The sequence below is a fragment of the Mesocricetus auratus genome, unplaced genomic scaffold, assembly GCF_017639785.1.
Source record: "Mesocricetus auratus isolate SY011 unplaced genomic scaffold, BCM_Maur_2.0 Super-Scaffold_100676, whole genome shotgun sequence".
NCBI lineage: Eukaryota > Metazoa > Chordata > Mammalia > Rodentia > Cricetidae > Mesocricetus > Mesocricetus auratus.
This window is the reverse complement of record NW_024429266.1, coordinates 183386581-183404375: the sequence shown is the minus strand read 5'-3', so window position 1 is coordinate 183404375 and position 17795 is coordinate 183386581. Positions and strand designations below refer to the sequence as shown.

Sequence of the window (17795 nt, the reverse complement as noted above, 5' to 3'; positions counted from 1 at the left end):
CATAGGGCATAATTATCTTGCAAAGACTTTATTTGAAAATTTTGAAACTTACATCCCACAAGATTATCACCACAAGAAGAAAGAGATAATACAAAAATATATATCACAGCATAGGAGCCAGGTTAGAGGAAGAAGGAAGGTGGAAAACCAACAAGAAAGAGGGCCTGAGGAGAGGAAAGGGTGAGAGGCAGGAAGGGGAAGAAGGGGACATGAGGGGACCCGGGAAGAGGGGTGATGTGGAGGCCGAGCTTCCAATGGCCTTGAACCAGTTGGCTTCAGTCCCTGGCAGCCTAAGTACAATTAGGGAGGCCTTAGGGAAGGGTGGGGAGAGGAGGGCCTGTTCAGGGGGCTCTGAATTCCATAGAGACACATACACACAGACAGCCAGGACAGACAGACAAGACAAGGACTTGGGAGGGAAGGGAGGACATGGGAGTCCCTTCTTATGTAGTGCAGCAGGTGGCTCCCCCAAACTCATCTTTCAGGTGGATGACAGGATTTAGCAGTTGAGGCTCACTACCCCCATACCTGTGGGGGAGCCCTCAGAGTAATGCCAGTGCCCTTGGAATGGGATGGAAGGACAGTGAAACAAGACATGGAATGAGATGCGGCCATGGCAGATGGCACAAGGAGCCCCTAGCTCACTCCCACCCACCTCTAGGGCAGCATGCAAGGGCCACAGGAACTAGACCAGTGGTGCTGAGGCAGAGTGAGTGCACATGTACCCGGCCAGAAACGCACAGCCCGGTCTGAGGTGGGCACAGAACGCAGAGGGGGCAGGGCATGTGCAACAAGAGGGAGCGAGCTAGGAGCCAGCGGAGCAGACGCGACGGGGACACGGAGCAGAGCAGCATGGCGAGCGTGAGTGTGTGCTGTGACCTGTGAGGGTGGAGGTGGCTGTGCAAGGCTTTTGTGTGAATGTGCAAGGGTGGGGATGGGGACCCAAAGTCACAAGTGTGGGAAGCCCCCACCACTGGAGGCAAACATTTGCCCGTGGGGTCAGTGAGGGCTCCAGGTGGTGTGCAAGGGCAGGGGCCGGGAGCCCCCACCACGGTCCCAGTTCCCCACGGTGGCCCCACCCTCAGTGGATGGTGGCTATGCTGGCCACTTGGCCTCCTGCTTGGCAGCACCCCAACATGGGGGGGCATCACAGATTCACCAGGGGAATCCTGAGAGGAAGAGGGAAAGTGCATAGTCAGGAACCAAGGGGTAGGCTAAGGCTGAAGGAGAAGTTCAAGACAGCGGGTACTCAGGGTTAAGAGGGCAGAACTGGAATTAAAGGGTGACAGAATAGGACATGGGGGGCAGGAGTCCCCTTCCCCCAGGAGAGGATCTGAGCAGCTGGGAGTCCCGGAAACAGGTCAGGCAGGAGAGTCATGGACTACAGTGGAGAAAACCACCCGCCCTGGAAAGACCCACCAAAGGTCTGGAGACCTAAGTTGCATTCCCTCCTCATCCTCCCATCCCATTGGCCCCTGCCCTCACCGGTTCAACTGGAAGGCTGGAGCCCCCTTGGACTGGGGCATCCCAGGCCGGGGTCCCCCTCGGGGCTCCTCGTGGTCAGGGGTGGGGGTAGGTGAGTCCCCGAAGGCCCCCAGCACAGTGACTCCAGCAGGGGACAGGTCTGTCAGTGGTTGCTGGCTCTCCTCCTGCCTCAGGGCACCTTGCTGCCCTGAGGGCCTGCGCCGCTTCTGGCTGCGGTCCCAGCTGGTGCACCGGAAGAAAAGAGGTCTTTTCACACACTGGAGTGCCCTCTACCTTAGGCCAGCACCTCTGGTCAACCCAGCTGCTCCTTCCTTCTCTGGCACCTCCAACTTCTCCACAGTACGGAGACTGTCCTCTGAGATCATGCACCCATCAAACTATTCCTTCTGCTTCCCCCTAAACCATCTTTGGAGAGCCACAGGCTTAGTGCCCCCTCCCCGCCAATGCAAAGCCCCTTCAAGCTGCCCCTTGCCACACTGAAGCCCAGAGGAGCCCTTTCTCTCCTCTGCAGGAACCTGGCAGATCTAGTTCAAGTTTAAAGTCAGCTAATGACTTGGGCACCTGAGTTTAATGATTCTCTCAGTAAAGTGTGAAGGACTATGTGACCCACCATTAAATGTGTATAAAGAAGCTTCCAGTCCCCCCCCCCCATAGAAGCCCTAGGAAAGGGTTCTGCAGCCTGGTTCAGTTTGCTCCGTCTTGGAGAGCTGTCCCTGGTATAAATAAATAATCCCCTGTCCCTCCCACTACCCTTGCATTTTTCTGGAGGAATCTGCACTGGTTCTCCCAGCCCTCCTCTACTCCAATTAGGTTTTTTTTCAGTCTTTTCCCTTCATCCATGATTTCCTACTCCAGCGAAACGGCTGTCCTTGATCTTGCCCTCTGTCTAGCCTTTACAAGCCTTCAGACATCTCCCCCGGCTTACCAGAACTTGAAGATGATGCCAGTAGCCACCAGAACAATGATGATGGATATGGTGATGGTAACGTAAAGTTGAGGGTCCACACCTGATAGGAGGGAAGACAGCCTGAGGCGGGGTCAAAGCAGGGTGTGGCTGAGTACTGCCCTGTGAATCCTCCTTCCTGTCTGCTTCTCTGGACTCTGGCTGTTCTTCGTCATCAACTTTCTCTTGAGCTGTCAGCTCCTCTACGTCCCCAAGCCTTACACACACATGTGATGAGGATGAGACTCTAAGGTCCGGGAGAGCCATCCTCCAGCATGATCTCCCCTGGCCCCGTCCTAATCACCATCCAGCAGGGTATGTGCTGACACATTGCCTGGCAGCCACCTTCCTCCCCCATAGCATCCCTCTGCCAGGAATACCCATTCTGGTTTTAAGGTTTATCTCACATGTCAATTGTTTGATCTGTCCCGATCCCCAGGGTGAAACAGTCTCTCACTTCTCTGTTTTCCTAACAACATGCTGTCCGTGTTTCCTTTAGAGTGTTTATTATGTTGACTCATCTCCACATGTTCACACATCTGTCTTCAACAGTGGATCTGAACTGCAGGTGGCAACCCTTCCTCATCAGCCTAGAACCCGGCAGATGAGGCCTCAGTTTCAGCATAGTCTTCAAACACCCTCCCCACCCCTCGCATCCCTACCGGCCCTGCTCACTCACCTTCTCCACGTCCTCCAAAGAGGAAGGGCCTCAAGGTAGCAGGTGTTTCCCCAAGGATGAGTCCATCTCCATCATCCCGCATGGAGTCTGAGTTGGGGTGTGGGGTGGCCAGCCCATGTGGGGCTGCAAAGCCATAGTCCAGGGGCAGAAATCCAGGATTGACAGAGTTGGGGTCCCCTCCATCCTCCCGAGATACTGTGGGACCCCACACAATAGCCCAGGGATATTGAGATGAGGGAGGCCCTTCCTCAAAGCCCGATGGGGTGGCCGGAGGTGCAGTGCCGGGCAGAACTTGCCGACGTGATCTTGGGACCCGCGGGGATCGGCTTGGTGGAGGAGCCCGCTCCCAAACACACACATGGCGAGGGGCTGAGGGGCCACCCCGCACGCAGGGGGGGACGGGCAGGGGCTGGTGGGGATCGAGGGGAGGAGCCCTGAACAGGCAGTGGGAGGGGTAGCAACAGCAGTGGCCAGAGAGGGAGGAGTTGGGACAGCAGTAGAGCAGGCCTAGAAGAAGGGAGAAGAAGCAGGTGAGGCCCAGGTCGCTGTGAACTCGTGTATGAGAAGGGTAGGCTCACACCAGAAATCTTGGGTACCTCCCACCAGGTTTCCCTGCTAGAACAGATGTGTGTCAGTTAGGAAGACCCTGGCTTCATTTTGTCTCTTCTTGTTGGTGGTGGGGTGGGGGTGGGGGCGCAGGGGGTCGGTGTCAGTCCTCCTGAAGCCCTGAGTTGGCCTAGGCGGGAAAGGGCCCAATCCCTCAGGGAAAGTGGTCTTCAGGCTCCCTCTGCTGGGCCAAACTTACCACATCTTGCACTCCGTGTCTGAGGTCTTCCTCAGATGTGACCCAGATTTTCAGCCTTTACTGGAGGAAAAACGAGGGTGTCATACCCCAACCGGCCCTGTGCACTGCCCCAGCTCTCCCATCCACCCGTTCTGCCCCTTCCTGCCCCATCCCCACCCCCTGCACAGTTACCAGCCAGCCAGCTGCTGCTCCCCGGCATCCACTGCTTCTTAGCACCCTTGTAGGGGGGAAACTCCCCACAGTAGCCCCCAGCCCCACCTACAGCTCCCCGGAGAGGTCCCTGCTACCTCCTGGCCCCAGGGTCTCTACTCTGGCCTCTTTGCCTTCCTTCCTTCCTTCTCACTTCCTCTGCCCACAGCTTCAGGCTTCTTGGATCTTAATTTAGAGCCAAGAACCTTGTGATTCCCTGAGCACCTACCGCTAGGGAGGGAGTTTGAGGGTGGGGGAGGGGAGGGAAGTCAATCTTTGTGAGTGTTGGAGGGCAGGGGGGTGCTGGAAGCCCCCTCACCTCTTGTAGTGCCAGGCACTTCTGCGATGAAGCCCAGAAGCTGGCTGCCTTTTCAGAAGGATGATAGGTGGGAGGGAAGCGCACGACTTTTGCTCTTGGTGTTTAACCATCCAAATGCAGAGGTGCTTTCTGAAAGAGGGTGGTGTTCAAAGGAAGCCACCCCCCAGTAGTGGCTCTCCCGGGCAAAGTCCTAGGAGAGTCTAGATGGCTAGTTCAAGAAGGAAGTGCAGTCTCCAAGCCGGGGGTGGAGAATCCCAGGGGCTGGGGTCTCCAGAGAGGAGGGGCATGTGACACCCCGTGTCTTCTGAATTCCTAGTCTCTACCTGCACGGTGAACACTCCCAGGGAAGAAGCTGGGGTGGGAACAGGTGTGAGGGGTGTGCAGGGTTGAGAAGGCAAAGGTTGGTCCAGAGTGAGAAGAAAGGTATACGGCAGCGGGGAAGAGACGGGGAGGGAAGGGGCTCCAGGAGAACCACGGGGGACGCCGAAGGGAGGCGAGGGCAGGAGGGCGAGAGTGGGAGAACAGGCCGGGGAGAGGACCGAGGGGTCTGGTCAGGACAGAAGCGGAGAGAGTGGACGGGAAAGGAAGGGATGGAGATCAGAGAGAGGAGAAAGTCATGGAGATAGAAAGGAACATGGTGTTGAAGACAACATCAGAAAAGGAAGGGATGGGAATGGGGGGGGGACGGAACAGCAAAGATGGAGGAGTTAGGGATTGTTTCTTGAAATTTAAAGGCATACGGAGACAGAGCTGGAGTCAGGTGAAAGCGAAGGAAAAGGAACGAGATAGGCCTGGGGGCTCGGTGAGAGGCTAAAGGGAGGAAAGAAACGGTAGGAACCAGTGGAGTGGATAAGGGCTCAGAGACACAAGTAGCCCGCTGACTCCAGGACCCACCTGCCCCTCCTGCTACATCCCCCGCTACCAATGTCAACTCCAGCCCCTTCGCACACGCCCCGTTACCCCTTTGTCACCCCCTCCAGGAAGTCCGCAGTCCCCAAGCTGGTGCGCTACCCCACCCCCTTCGCGCTCCTCACCGACCTGTTGTGCGCAGAAAACGAACTGGGGGTGGGGTGGGGGAACAGGGCCCCATCCCTAGCAGAGCCCCCAAACCCGCCAATCCCACAGGCCTGCACTCCCTCCACAGGGCTGGAAAGCGGCGCGTGCCGGGAAAACCAGGAAAAGATCGGCCAAGGGATTCGGAGGCAGCACCCAGAGCGGAAAGGGGACCTGAGACAGGAGGATGCCCGAAGCTGCAGGATGAGCTAAAGGCGGGATGGAGGCAGCCGCGGAGACGCTGATTGCTGCACCAGGAGGGTAGGATGGAGTCGGGACAGTGGAGGGATGGAGGGCACGGTGGAAAGGAGCTCTTGGCGACTGGAGCCAGACGAGAGGACCAGACCAGGAGGGGCTGGAGGCGAAGGGCACCGAGCTGGCACTGGGGAGGGCAGGGCCCACTCCCTCCGGGTGGGGGCGTTGGGTCCCCCCTCTCTCACCTGCATGCCTGGCGTAGCGGCGCGACGACTGCAGGCGCTCGGAGCTGCGTGGGGCTGGGGGGTCGCAGAAGCGGGTGGGGCGCCGGGCATGGTCGGGAGGTTTGCCTGGCAGCAAGGCGATGGAGCCGGAGGGGGGCGGGCGCCTAGGGCGCGGGGCGGCGGCAGCGGCGGCAGCGGGAGATGCTCGCTTCGGCTGGGCTCGGCTGGGCTCGGCCGGGCTCGGCTGGGTTCGGCGGGCGACTAGGACCACTCGTCTCCGCCTCTCCTCTTCACGTCTGTAGGCCACGCACAGTTTAACTCATCGCTTGCCACACTGCCAGCTCAGCTTTTGTCCCAGGTGCAAGCAAGGTTGGGGAGGGCAGCAGGGATGGGGAGCAGAGACCTCCCTCCCGTTATTCGGGTTATGATGGCATGCTTTCCCTCTACCTAAGGGCAGCTCAACAGACCCCATGATTTCTGACCCCCAAGCCGTTCTGAGATTCTGAGTCACCCATACATTTGATTTACCAACTCTGGCCAGGGTGGAAAGGAATGGGAGTTCAAGACCATGGAGGAGAGGACCAGGGAGGGGTAGGAAAGAAAACTGCATAAACAAATAGAGTGCCCCCAATAGCTTAATTCCCTTATTTCATTTTGACCCTGCTATATAATTCATTCTCTCTGAAGCAACCCAAACAGTTTTTAAGTGATTTGATACCCATTTACAGTCCTTAGCTTTTCCAAGGATATCAGAATATCCAAACCACTTACTGTGGCTTACAAGGAAGCCCTGTAGGTTCCTGTCTCTAGGGATCTCTGATTTCCTTTCCCAGGGATTTCTGTGTCTCAGCTACAGTGTAGCTGACATATGTCCCTAGAAAGTGGCATTTGGAACCTTCCTCGGGGCTCTGCACCCGCTCTTCCCTCTAGACGCTTTTCTCTGGCCATTTACAAATGACCCACGCCAGTCTCATTTATAGATCCATTCTTCTGAGAGGCCTTCCCGATGGTTCGGGGGCAAAGATGCTTGCCACCAAGCCTGACTACCTGAGTTCCAACCCCTAGGACCCTCATGGTGGAAGGAAGACTCCTTTGAGTTGTCATCAGACCTCTAACCAAGCATGTGAGACACACACTCTAAGGAAATGTAATTGAAAAACTCCTCTGGCCCTACTTCTACTCATACCTCACCCTTGTCCGCACACCCCACCCCCAACTTCTAGGAAACCACTCTCTCCTAGTTTCCCTCCAGCCTCCCTGCTATTCTTTAATAGTCTTCCTTGGCTCTGACTTCTTAAGTGTTGGAGCCTCTTAGGGCTTAGTCCTTGGCCTCTTTTTCCACATTCTTTGTCCAGTGATCTCATCCAGTCCCAGGGCTTAAGTACTCTGTAAATGTCAGTGAGTCCTAAATTTATTTCCATAGTGCCAGCCTCATTTGTCCAGCCGCCCACTTGACACATCCACTCCAGTATCTAATAGCAATGCAAACCTAATGTGACTCAAATAGATGTCCTGAGCCACCCCACCCCAATTCACTTCTGTCCAGGGCTCTTCGTCCTGAGACTTGACAACTTGTTGTTGAAGCTAAAAAATGTTTTGATTTCCAGTTCCTTCGCTGTATCTGCAGCACCAGCAAGTGCTACAGCCTCTACCTCAGCACATGTCCCCTGTCCACCTTGTTCGTCTTTTTTGTTAGAGTCCAGATCCAAGCTGCCATCTCACATCTGGAATCACAGCAGCTTCTTAGATGCTCCTTCATTTCTGTGCTCATCTTTTACAAAATGCTCTTTACAGTTGCCAGTAATATTTTAAAACCTAAAAGCTCTTCCCTTTTAAAATATTCAAGGGCTGGCAAGATGGCTCAGCAGGTAACCAAGCCTAACAACCTGAGTTTGATGCTCAAGACCCACAGGGTGGAAGGAGAGAAAAAACTCCTATAAAGCTGTGTACTGACTGCCATGCTCTAGCATGTGCGCACACACACAAACACACACATGCACGCACGCACATGCTTGCACGGCGAATGAGTACAATGTGAAAACCACCAGCGTGTTCTCCCTCATACACAGTGCTAGATTTCCTGCTGCTGCAGAGCATCAGAAGCCATTCTTTCCCTCAGAACCCCATGCTTCCACTCCCTCTGCCACCAACGCTTAGCTACTGCCTCTCTATTTGTTCCTGGTTGACTCTCTTGATATTCTGACCTCTGCCCCAATCCTAACGGGGTCTCAACGCATCCTTGTTTCATCATCTTTTCCACTGCATCCTTGTCTTATCATCTTTTCCGAGGCATCACTTTCTGGCGTGGTTTTATGTTTACTGTTTATTGTTTCCAACATACACTTGAGAGCAAGCACCTCATGTGCCATCTTCACCCCATCTCCTGACTGCAGTGCTTTGTCACATGGTAAAGCCTCCATCTTCACGCTTGGTGAGCATGGTCTGGGACCAACCCCTGCCCACTCTGAACTCCTTTCTTTCTCCCCATTGCTACCCCTGCTTCTCCTCTCCATCCGCCTGTCTTCCCTCATCTCTGTGCTCTGCTGCGGCTGAGTCTCCTCTCTCACAATACCCCTCCTGGCCATCCTCCTCCTTCTGTCCTTAGCACTGTCATTACTCGGGCACTCCCGCCTCTAGGAAGCAAGCCTGCTGTTGAGACCAGCATCTGCGGCAGTTACTCTCCTTCTTGCCTGTCCCTGACAGCCTTTCATTCCAAGTCAAAACAGCAGTGAGTCAGTGAGATACCTCTCAGTGTTTCCCAGTAGCAAGAGAAAGGCAGTGCATATCTGATGAAAACACAGCTATAGGGCCGTGCCAGGGAGCTCCCACAATTCCTGCCACCTCCTAGGCTCCCTGGGATAGACTCTAGTAGACTCACTGTAACCTGGTGAGGGCTGCATTTCATTTATCAAATGAATGTCCACTCAGTAATGCCTTGCACAGGAAGCTTTGCATCATGATCAGTTATTTTTAGTAGTTTTTATTCCTTTCAATAAATGTTTGGTTATGTGAGACAGCGTCTCATACGGTCTGGACTGGTCTTGAATTCACTGTATAGCTGAGGGTAACCTTGAACTCCTGACCTCCTATCTCTATTTTCTTAAGTGATGGGGATTATGGGAATACAGCACCACATCCAGACATCAGCAAATATTTTTTGCACAGGGTAGGGCACTGTAACAGGGCATACTGTGAAGAGCAAAGTCACTACACTCTTTGTGAACTTACACTTTAGTAAGAGAGGCAATGAGCTAACATGTGATAGGCTCAGGCTCTGAGTCATTAGTGGAGCATGGGCAACACTCTGGTATCTTCATTGCTATCTGTACTCAGATAGCGCCCCCCCCATTTGTCTGCTGGATTTCCTTCCCCGGGATGCTTTGAACTTGCAATCCTCCTAACCCAGAATCCCGAGTATCGCCATGGCCAGTCAAATTTTCACGTTTTCCTTTTTTAAACAATTATGTGTATGTGCCTGTGCCCTACTGCAGGTGTGGAGGTCAGATGACAGCTTACACATGTGGTGTCTCTCCTCCCATCATGTGGGTCCTGGGGAGCAAATTCAGGTCATCAGGCCGGGTGCTAGGTGCTAGGTGCCTTTACCCACTGAACCATCTAGCTGGCTCCACAGTTCTATGCACCCTTTCCTTAAATGCCCAGTGTCTCTCTCTCAGCTGATGGTCTTGCTTTTTTGTTAAGAAAACAGGCTGGGTGGTGGTGGTGGCACACACCTTTAATGCCAGCACTCGGGAGGTAGAGGCAGGCAGATCTCTGTGAGTTCGAGGCCAGCCTGGTCTACAGAGTGAGCTCCAGGGTAGGCTCCAAAGCTACAGAGAAACCCTGTTTCAAAAAGAAGAAGAAAAAGAAATAGAAAGGGAGGGAGGGAGGGAGGGAGGGAGGAAAGGAGGGAGGGAGGGAGGGAGGGAGGGAGGGAGGGAGGGAGGGAGGGAGGAAGGAAGGAAAAAGAAAATGGAAAGCTGGCAGAAGTGTCTCACACCTTTAATCCCAGCACCCAGGAGCAAGTGGATGCCTGGGAGTTTGAGGCCAACCTGGTCTACAGATTGAGCTCCAGGACAATAAGAGCACAGAGAAACCCTATCTTGAAAAAGAAAGAAGAAAACAGAAACAGGCAGAGAAATCTTTCTTACCACCCCCATCTTCCTGCACCACTGCCCTTTTGGTGGACCCTGTCACCACCTAAACTTGTCGTTGCAGCAACTGTCCCTCCCTGTCCTGAGCCTTCCTGTCCCCTTGTTTACTTGGCTATTGCCAGCAGTGTGCAGGCATGTTGAACTTTCTCAGACAAATCCTCCTCGGTTGCCTTTCTCTGCTTCCCATTATGGAGGAGCTTTTTCAGAAGATGGCCTCTACTCACCAACTCCCCCTTCTCCCCTTTTCTTTCTCTCCTACAAACCTAATGGTTGGTGTTTGTAATTCACTGTCTGTTGTTTTGGAGGTGGAATCTTACTACATAGCCCTGGATGCCCCAGAATGGCCCATGTAGACCAGACTGGCCTCAACTTTGCAATGATCTTCCTGCCTCTGCCTCACAAGTGCTGGGATTACAAACAAGAACCACCACTCCCCCTCTGTAATTCATAATCTTTGTAAATTCAGTTTATAAAATAGCAGGTTCCTTTATGGCGTTTTCACATAGACATCATTTTGGTGGATTCTGCTTCTATCTGCCCACCCTCTCCTGCCCCTCTGTACCATTCTGCCCCTTCTACTTTCGTACCTCATGAGTCCTGTTACCCGCCCTCCCCCTCACTCAAAGCCTCCTTTTTCTTGTCTTCTGGACCTTTCCTAGTTTCCCAGCATTTACCCATATTTACTCCCACTCTATGTATTTATTTAACAATTAGCAACTAAGATCCCCATCTGAGAGAGAACATGCAGTATCTGTCTTTCTGAGCCAGAGTTATCGCAATTAATATATTTCCCATTCTAGTGATGTCCCTGCAAACTTCATTCTTTTGTTTTTTTCTTTGTGACAGAATGAAATTCCATTGTTTATACGTACCATATTTTCATGACCCATTCACCTGCTGATAGAGATCTAGGTTGATTCCACTTTCTTGATATTGTAAAAAGAGCAACCATGAGCATGAGTGAGCAAGTGTCTCTGTAGCCGGATGCAGAATCCTTGGGTATGCGCCCAGGATGGCATAGCTGGAGCATGTGGCAGTTTTAGTTTTGTTGTTTGATTCATACAGTGACTGCTCCCACCTGCAATAGACAGCTTCCTTTTTCTTTTCTCTCTTTTTTTATTTTTTATTTTTCAAGGCAGGGTTTCTCTGTGGCTTTGGAGGCTGTCCTAGAACTAGCTCTTGTAGACCAGTGCTGGGATTAAAGGCGGGTGCTACCACCCCCACCCACCCCCGACCTTTTTTTTTCCCTCTTTTTTTGGTTTTTGGTTTGGAGACTGTCCTGGAACTCTCTTTGAAGACCAGGCTGGTCTTCAACTCACAGAGATCTGCCTGCCTCTGCCTATGGGCTTCCCTTTTCTTCACATTATTGCCAGCGTGTGTTGCCATTTGCTTTCTAGACAGAGGTGAGCTGAACTCGTATGGGATCTGGAGACTGAACTCAGTTCTTCAGGCTTGGCTGCAAGTGCCTTTTCCCCTTGGGCTATCTCACCGCTGTCCTGTACACACATGTGCAGGGGCCGATGCACACACGTGTGCAGGGGCCGATGCACACACGTGTGCAGGGGCCGATGCACACACGTGGAGGCCAAAGCAGGTTATTTGATGCCCTCCTCTATCCATCTCCATGTCATTCCCTCAAGACAGGGTCTCTCACTGAACTAGAAGCCCACCATATCAACTAGGCTGGCGGGACAGCAAGTTCCTCTTCTCCCCTTCCTATGGCCCATCCCCCGTCCCCACTAGGGTTACAAACATACAGTCATACCTAACTTTTATGTGGGTGTTGGAGATTTGAACTTAGGTCCTCATGCTTGCAGAACAAGCACTCTTACCCACTGAGCCATCTCCTCAGACCCTTCAACACTTTAAAAATACTTATTGGCCAGGGCTGGAGAGATGGCTCAGCAGTTAAAAGCACTGACTGCTTTTGCAGAGGACCTGGGTTCAATTCCCAGCACCCACATGACAGCTCACAATTGTCTGTAACTCCAGTTCTAGGGGACCTGATACCCTCACACAGACACATACATGCAGGCAAAACGCCAATGTACATTAAGTAAGTAAATAAAGTTTAAAATATATATATATACTTCTTTTTATTTAAAAATTATTTTTAAATCAATAAAATGACTCCTAATGATACTCTGGTATACTCATAGATTGGTGCCTAGCTCCGTCACCATCAGAGGGGCTTCCTCTGGCAGCTGATGGGAACAGATGCAAAGACTCACAGCCAAACATTAGGTGGAGTGCCAGAGTCCAAACTGGAGATCCATCAGGTACCTCCCCTTGGAGTTCGGGTATCCTCAGGGATCCCTGAGGGAAAATTGTGGGAGCCAGAGGGGTCGAGGACACCACAAGAGTATGACCCACAGAAATGGCTAAGCAGGGCCTTAGAGACTGAAGTGGCAATCATGGAGCCTGCATGGGTCTTGCTAGCTCCTCTGTATGTATGTTATGGTTGTTAGCTTAGTATTTCCGTGGGACTCCAAACAGTGAGGGGGAGGGGTGTCTCTGACTGTTTTGCCTGCTCTTGGGACCCTTTTCCTTCTACTGGGCTGCCTAGCCCAACCCTGCTGTCAGGAGTTGTTCCTAGTCTTCTTGTAACTTATTATGCTGCGTTCAGGTGACAACACTGGGAGGCCTGCTCTTTCCTGAAGGGAAACCAAGGAGGAGTGGCTCTGGGGGAGAGGGGCGGTGGGAGGCGGGACTGGGAGGAGTGGAAGGAGGGGAGACTGCACTCAGGATGTATTGTATGAGAGAAGAATACATTTTTAAAAATGTATTTCCTCGGCCGGACGGTGGTGACGCACGCCTTTAATCCCAGCACTCGGGAGGCAGAAGCAGGCAGATCTCTGTGAGTTCAAAGTCGGGCTGGACCGACAGCCTCCAAAACAATACAGAGAAACCCTGTCTCGTAAAAACAAAAACAAAAAAAAATGTATTTCCTCTATATGGATGGTTTGCCTGCATGTATGCCTGTGTACTCTGGTGCCTACAGAGGCCAGAAAAGGAAACTGGAATTGCATATGGTTGTGAGTCACACCATGCAAGCACTGGGAACTGAACCTGGGTCCTCTGGAAGATCAAGTCCTCCTAACTACTGAGCCATCTCTCCAGCCTCCCCTTGTACTTCTTTTGATATTCAGTTCATTGGCCCACTTACTGATGGACAGGTTTTTGTATTTGCTTTATTTTAAGTTATTTATATATTCTAGACAGCTGCTGCTTGTCAGAAGTATAACTGGCCAAGATTTTCTCCAATTCTATGGGAGAAAATTCTGTCATTTTGTTGATTGTTTTGTTGTACAGAAGCTTTTAAATTATATGTAATCCCATTTCTCAGTTCTTGGAACTATTTCCTGTGCTATTGGGGTCATCGTTTGTTGAAAAAGGTATCTCTTTTTTCCAGTGTACATTTTCAACACTTTTGTAAAAGAGGGAAAAAAAGCCAGATGTGGTGGTGCTTTTGATCCCAGCACTCGGGAGGAAAAGGCAGATGGCTCTCTGGGCTCTATGACAGGCAGAGCTACACGGAGAAACCCTGTCTCCAAAAAACAAAGCATAAAAAATTAGATTTCCATAAACGCATGGGTTTATCACTGGGTCTTTTTTTTTTTTCTTTTTTTCGTTTTTCGAGACAGGGTTTCTCTGTGGCTTTGGAGGCTGTCCTGGAACTCACTTTGTAGACCAGGCTGGCCTCGAACTCACAGAGATCCGCCTGCCTCTGCCTCCCGAGTGCTGGGATTAAAGGCGTGCGCCACCAACGCCCGGCTATCACTGGGTCTTTTATTATGCTCCTCTGGTCTACATATATATTTTTGCTCCAGTGCCATGCTGTCTTTGTCACTGTGGCCCATAGTACAGTTTTAAGTCAGGGAATGTAATACCCTGTGTTCTTTCTGCTTAGAACTGCTTTGGCTATCCATAGCCTTTTGAATTTCCATGAGAATCATAGGATTTTTTTCAAGTTCTGTGAAAATGTCACTGGAATTTTGATGAGGATTGCATCGAATCTGTAGATTGCTTTTCATAGTATAGTCATAGAATAGCCAGTTTGCCAATCCAGAAGCATGGGAAGTATTTTCATTGTCTAGTATCCTCTGCAATTTCTTTTCCCAATGTCATAAAATTTTTCTTACAAGGATTTTTGTTTGTTTTTCAAGACAGGGTTTCTCTGTATTATTTTAGAGGCTGTCTTGGAACTTGCTCTGTAGACCAGGCTGGTCTCGAACTCACAGAGATTCACCTGCCTCTGCCTCCCAACTACTGGGACTGAAGGTGTGCGCCACCAATACCCAGCTCTTACAAGGATTTTTACCTCTTGTAATTCACTATTTGAACTGGTAACACAAGCACATGTCCAAAGCAAATCATTCTTCAGCTCCTCTCCCTGACCTCAGTGTGCCTTCCAAAGTATTATTCCAAAGTTTCTTAATGTATATAAAAGAATAGCACTATAAAATCATTTGGCCAGGGCTGGAGAGCTGGCTCAGGGGTAAAGAGTATCTGATGCTCTTGCAGAGGACCTGTGTTTGGTTTCCAGCACTCACACGATAGCTCAGAGCCATTTGTAATGTCAGTCCCAAGATATCTGATCCCCTCTCCTGGCCACTGCAGGTACCACGACATGCACGGTGCACATTCACACATGAAGGCAAACAAACCTACACATAAAAATAAATAAACTTGCCTCCAAAGCCACAGAGAAACCCTGTCTCGAAAAACAAAAAATAAATAAATAATAAACTTTTTTTTCAGAGCTGAGGGTATAATTTGCCTTAGCATGTCCATGACTCTGGTTTAGACTCCAGTCTACAAAAATACCAATGCAGTATCAGATGTGCAACCAGTACTTGGGTGGTACATGGCCTGTGCAGTTTGACCCTGAAACCCTGACTAAGGTGACAAAGGAATGAAGAAAGAATACACACCAAATTGGGCGGTGGTGACTCACACCTTTAATCCCAGCACTTAGGAGGCAGGCATATTTCTGTGAGTTCAAGGCCAGCCTGGTCTACAAGGTGAGTTCCAGAACAGGCTCCAAAGCTATACAGAGAAACCCTGTCACAAAAAAAGAAAGAAAGAAAGAAAGAGAAGGAAGAAGAGAGTACACACTAACACAAGAACAGAAAATCTGTGTGCACGCTAATAAAGTGGCAAAAATTACCCAAAACCTTGAACCTCACTGCCTTCATTATGTACAGCACAGGGGGAGGAGTTAGCTAGCCTCCATAGGAGGTCTCTGTGGTGAGCAGCCTCAGAAAAACATCCTGGAGAAGAAGCTGCAGTTGCTAGATTTTACACACACTGTCAACATTTAAATTCAGGCCACAGTGTTGTAGAAGAGTCCTTTACATGGTGTGAAGGTGTGTCACTGTGATTGGTTTAGTGAAGGGCTAAGTGGTCAATAGCTAGTCAGGAGCTGTAGACAGGACTTCTGCACAGAGAGAACTGTGGGAAGAAGAAAGGCAGAGCTGCCAGCCATACGTGGGATAACCAGGATGGGTATAATGGAGATGAGGTAATGAGCACATGCAAGAACATAGACTTTAAAAATATGGGTTAATTTACGTTATAAGAGGTAGTCAGGGGGACTGGAGAGATGGCTCAGAGGTTAAGAGCACTGACTAGTCTTCCAGAGGTCCTGAGTTCAATTCCCAGCAACAACATGGTGGATCACAACCATCCATAATGATATCTGGTGCCCTCTTCTGGCGTGGAGACATACATGGAGGCAGGATGTTGTATTCATAATAAATAAATAAATCTTATATTTTTGATTGTGAGCCTAGCCTTTAAAGGCTGAGCCATCTCTCCAGCCCTAAATAAATCTTTAAAAATAAAAAAGATTTGTGTTTATATATAAAAAAGAGGTAGTTAGAAACAAGCCTAAGCTGAGGCCAAGCTTTCATAATTAATAAGTCTCCATGTTATATATTGTGAGCTGGCTGCCCAAAGAATAATCTGACTACACATAGCACCCAACATCGGGCCACATATATCCATATAAGGACTGAAAAAAACTAAAATCAAAAGTTCAAAACATGGAGTCAAATGCAGGTCTCTGGTTACCAAGGCCTCTCAGGTAGGCTCGGCATACAGAGACTGCCTGCTGGCTGGAGCCAGCCGCCAGCACCATGTGCTAAACAGAGCCACATTGTGGTTGACATAGCAAATTTGTCTCACAAAAACAAAACAAAACGAAAACAACAACAACAAAAATTTGTCTCACTTGATCAGAGAACACTGCAGATAATCAGTAAAGACAGATCCAGACAGAAAAAACTCTAAACAGGTTACAGTGTGTTCAAAAACTGTGCATAGGGTTAAAAAAAAAGAAAAGAAAATGGGCATAGACAGTCAAAGCAAACATTATAATAAAATAAAATCTTTAAAGAGAAAATAAAATAATATAAAAAGGATAAGCCATGTAATGATTTGGTTTTTCGAGACAGAATTTTTCTGTGTAGCTCTGGAGCCTGTCCTGGAACTCACTCTGTAGATGAGGCTGGACTTGAATTTATAGAGATCCACCTGCCTCTGTCTCCTGAGTGCTGGGATTAAAGGCGTGTGCCACCACTGCCCTTCCCCAACCTATATATTTTGAAAATGTCTTAACTTAAAAATGAAAGTCAAAAAATATGTTGCATTGGGAAAGAGGTTATGCTTTTGTTTCCACAGAAAACAAAACACTGTGGATTCACTCAAGGTTGATAGACATCAGATTTGATCAGGGAGACCCCCTGAAAATCCTGGCTACAGACATAAAGAAATAAACTTAGAAAAACTACAAGGCAGGTGATGTCAAACATAAAAAAAATCATCTCTTACTGACTTGTGTACAATGTACAGTCCATACTTATGTTAGTGCAGATATGTATGTTACCTTTGAACATTGTGTGTTTCAGAGCAAGGGGATCCAACACCAATGAAAATGGGTGACCCAGGTGATCCAGCCTCTCAGTGTCCCTCTCTTGAAGTTTCCTCAGTGTTCAACATCCAGAAAAGCTTCAAGACTGCTGGCTGAGATGGTTCAGCCACACAGACTATTCTAGCCAGAACCGGAGCACAGAGCCTGGATGACAAATGTTATGAATAATTTTCCCAGGACTTGACCACTATCCCAGTTTTCTCAGGGTTTCCCCAAAGATGTCATCACCCTCAGAGAACAGAAAGCAGTCTAAAGAACATGACGCCCGCATTTCCAAGAGGTGGGGTGGGTGGTTTTTGGTCATTTGATGGGCTATAATTGTTTGTCATCATTTGGGGGTTGGTTACAAATTATTATTGATCATGGTTGGGAAAAAGATAAACAAAGGAGATTATATCAGGGATCTCTTTCTGAAGGGAAAAAGGGGGGAATATAATATGAATAAATGATGGGATAGAAGGGTAGATTGTTGAGTTCTTTTAAACAACCACTAGTCTCAAATATTATACATTGGTATGAATTTTTGTATATTGATATAAATTTAAGATTATTTTGCTATACTGTATATATGTTTCTATTCTTGTTTAAGATATTGTATCTATACAACCCATTTAAAAGTTTTAGTACTCGAAAGCTATTTAGGATAATAAAGAAATACAGGTTAATAGTTATCTATAACCATCAAACTTATAGCCATGCTAGGTATGTTTTCAAGGCCATGCAGAAATATATTTTAGATAGACATGTGATCTTCAAACACTTTAGAGACCTACAGAATATGACATTTTATTGTTTTAATAGCAAGGCCCTTCATGATA

The 17795-nt window shown here is 49.5% G+C and overlaps 1 protein-coding gene and 1 long non-coding RNA gene across 2 annotated transcripts; one reads left to right on the top strand and one right to left on the bottom strand.

Annotated features, from left to right (window-relative positions):
• Positions 1 to 12: 12 nt before the first annotated feature.
• Positions 13 to 5310, bottom strand: LOC101839969 (PILR alpha associated neural protein). Its single transcript, XM_040738445.1, is given in 7 exon segments — positions 13 to 1169; positions 1486 to 1707; positions 2411 to 2492; positions 3108 to 3504; positions 3506 to 3614; positions 3913 to 3972; positions 4421 to 5310. Coding segments are annotated over 6 exon segments (837 nt in total). The 5' UTR covers positions 3918 to 3972; positions 4421 to 5310; the 3' UTR covers positions 13 to 1147.
• Positions 5311 to 5439: 129 nt separating this feature from the next.
• On the top strand, positions 5440 to 17535 carry LOC121136916. Its single transcript, XR_005874103.1, has 3 exons — positions 5440 to 5734; positions 12203 to 12322; positions 16955 to 17535. It is a non-coding gene; the product is annotated as an uncharacterized LOC121136916 (long non-coding RNA).
• The last annotated feature ends 260 nt before the right edge of the window (positions 17536 to 17795 follow it).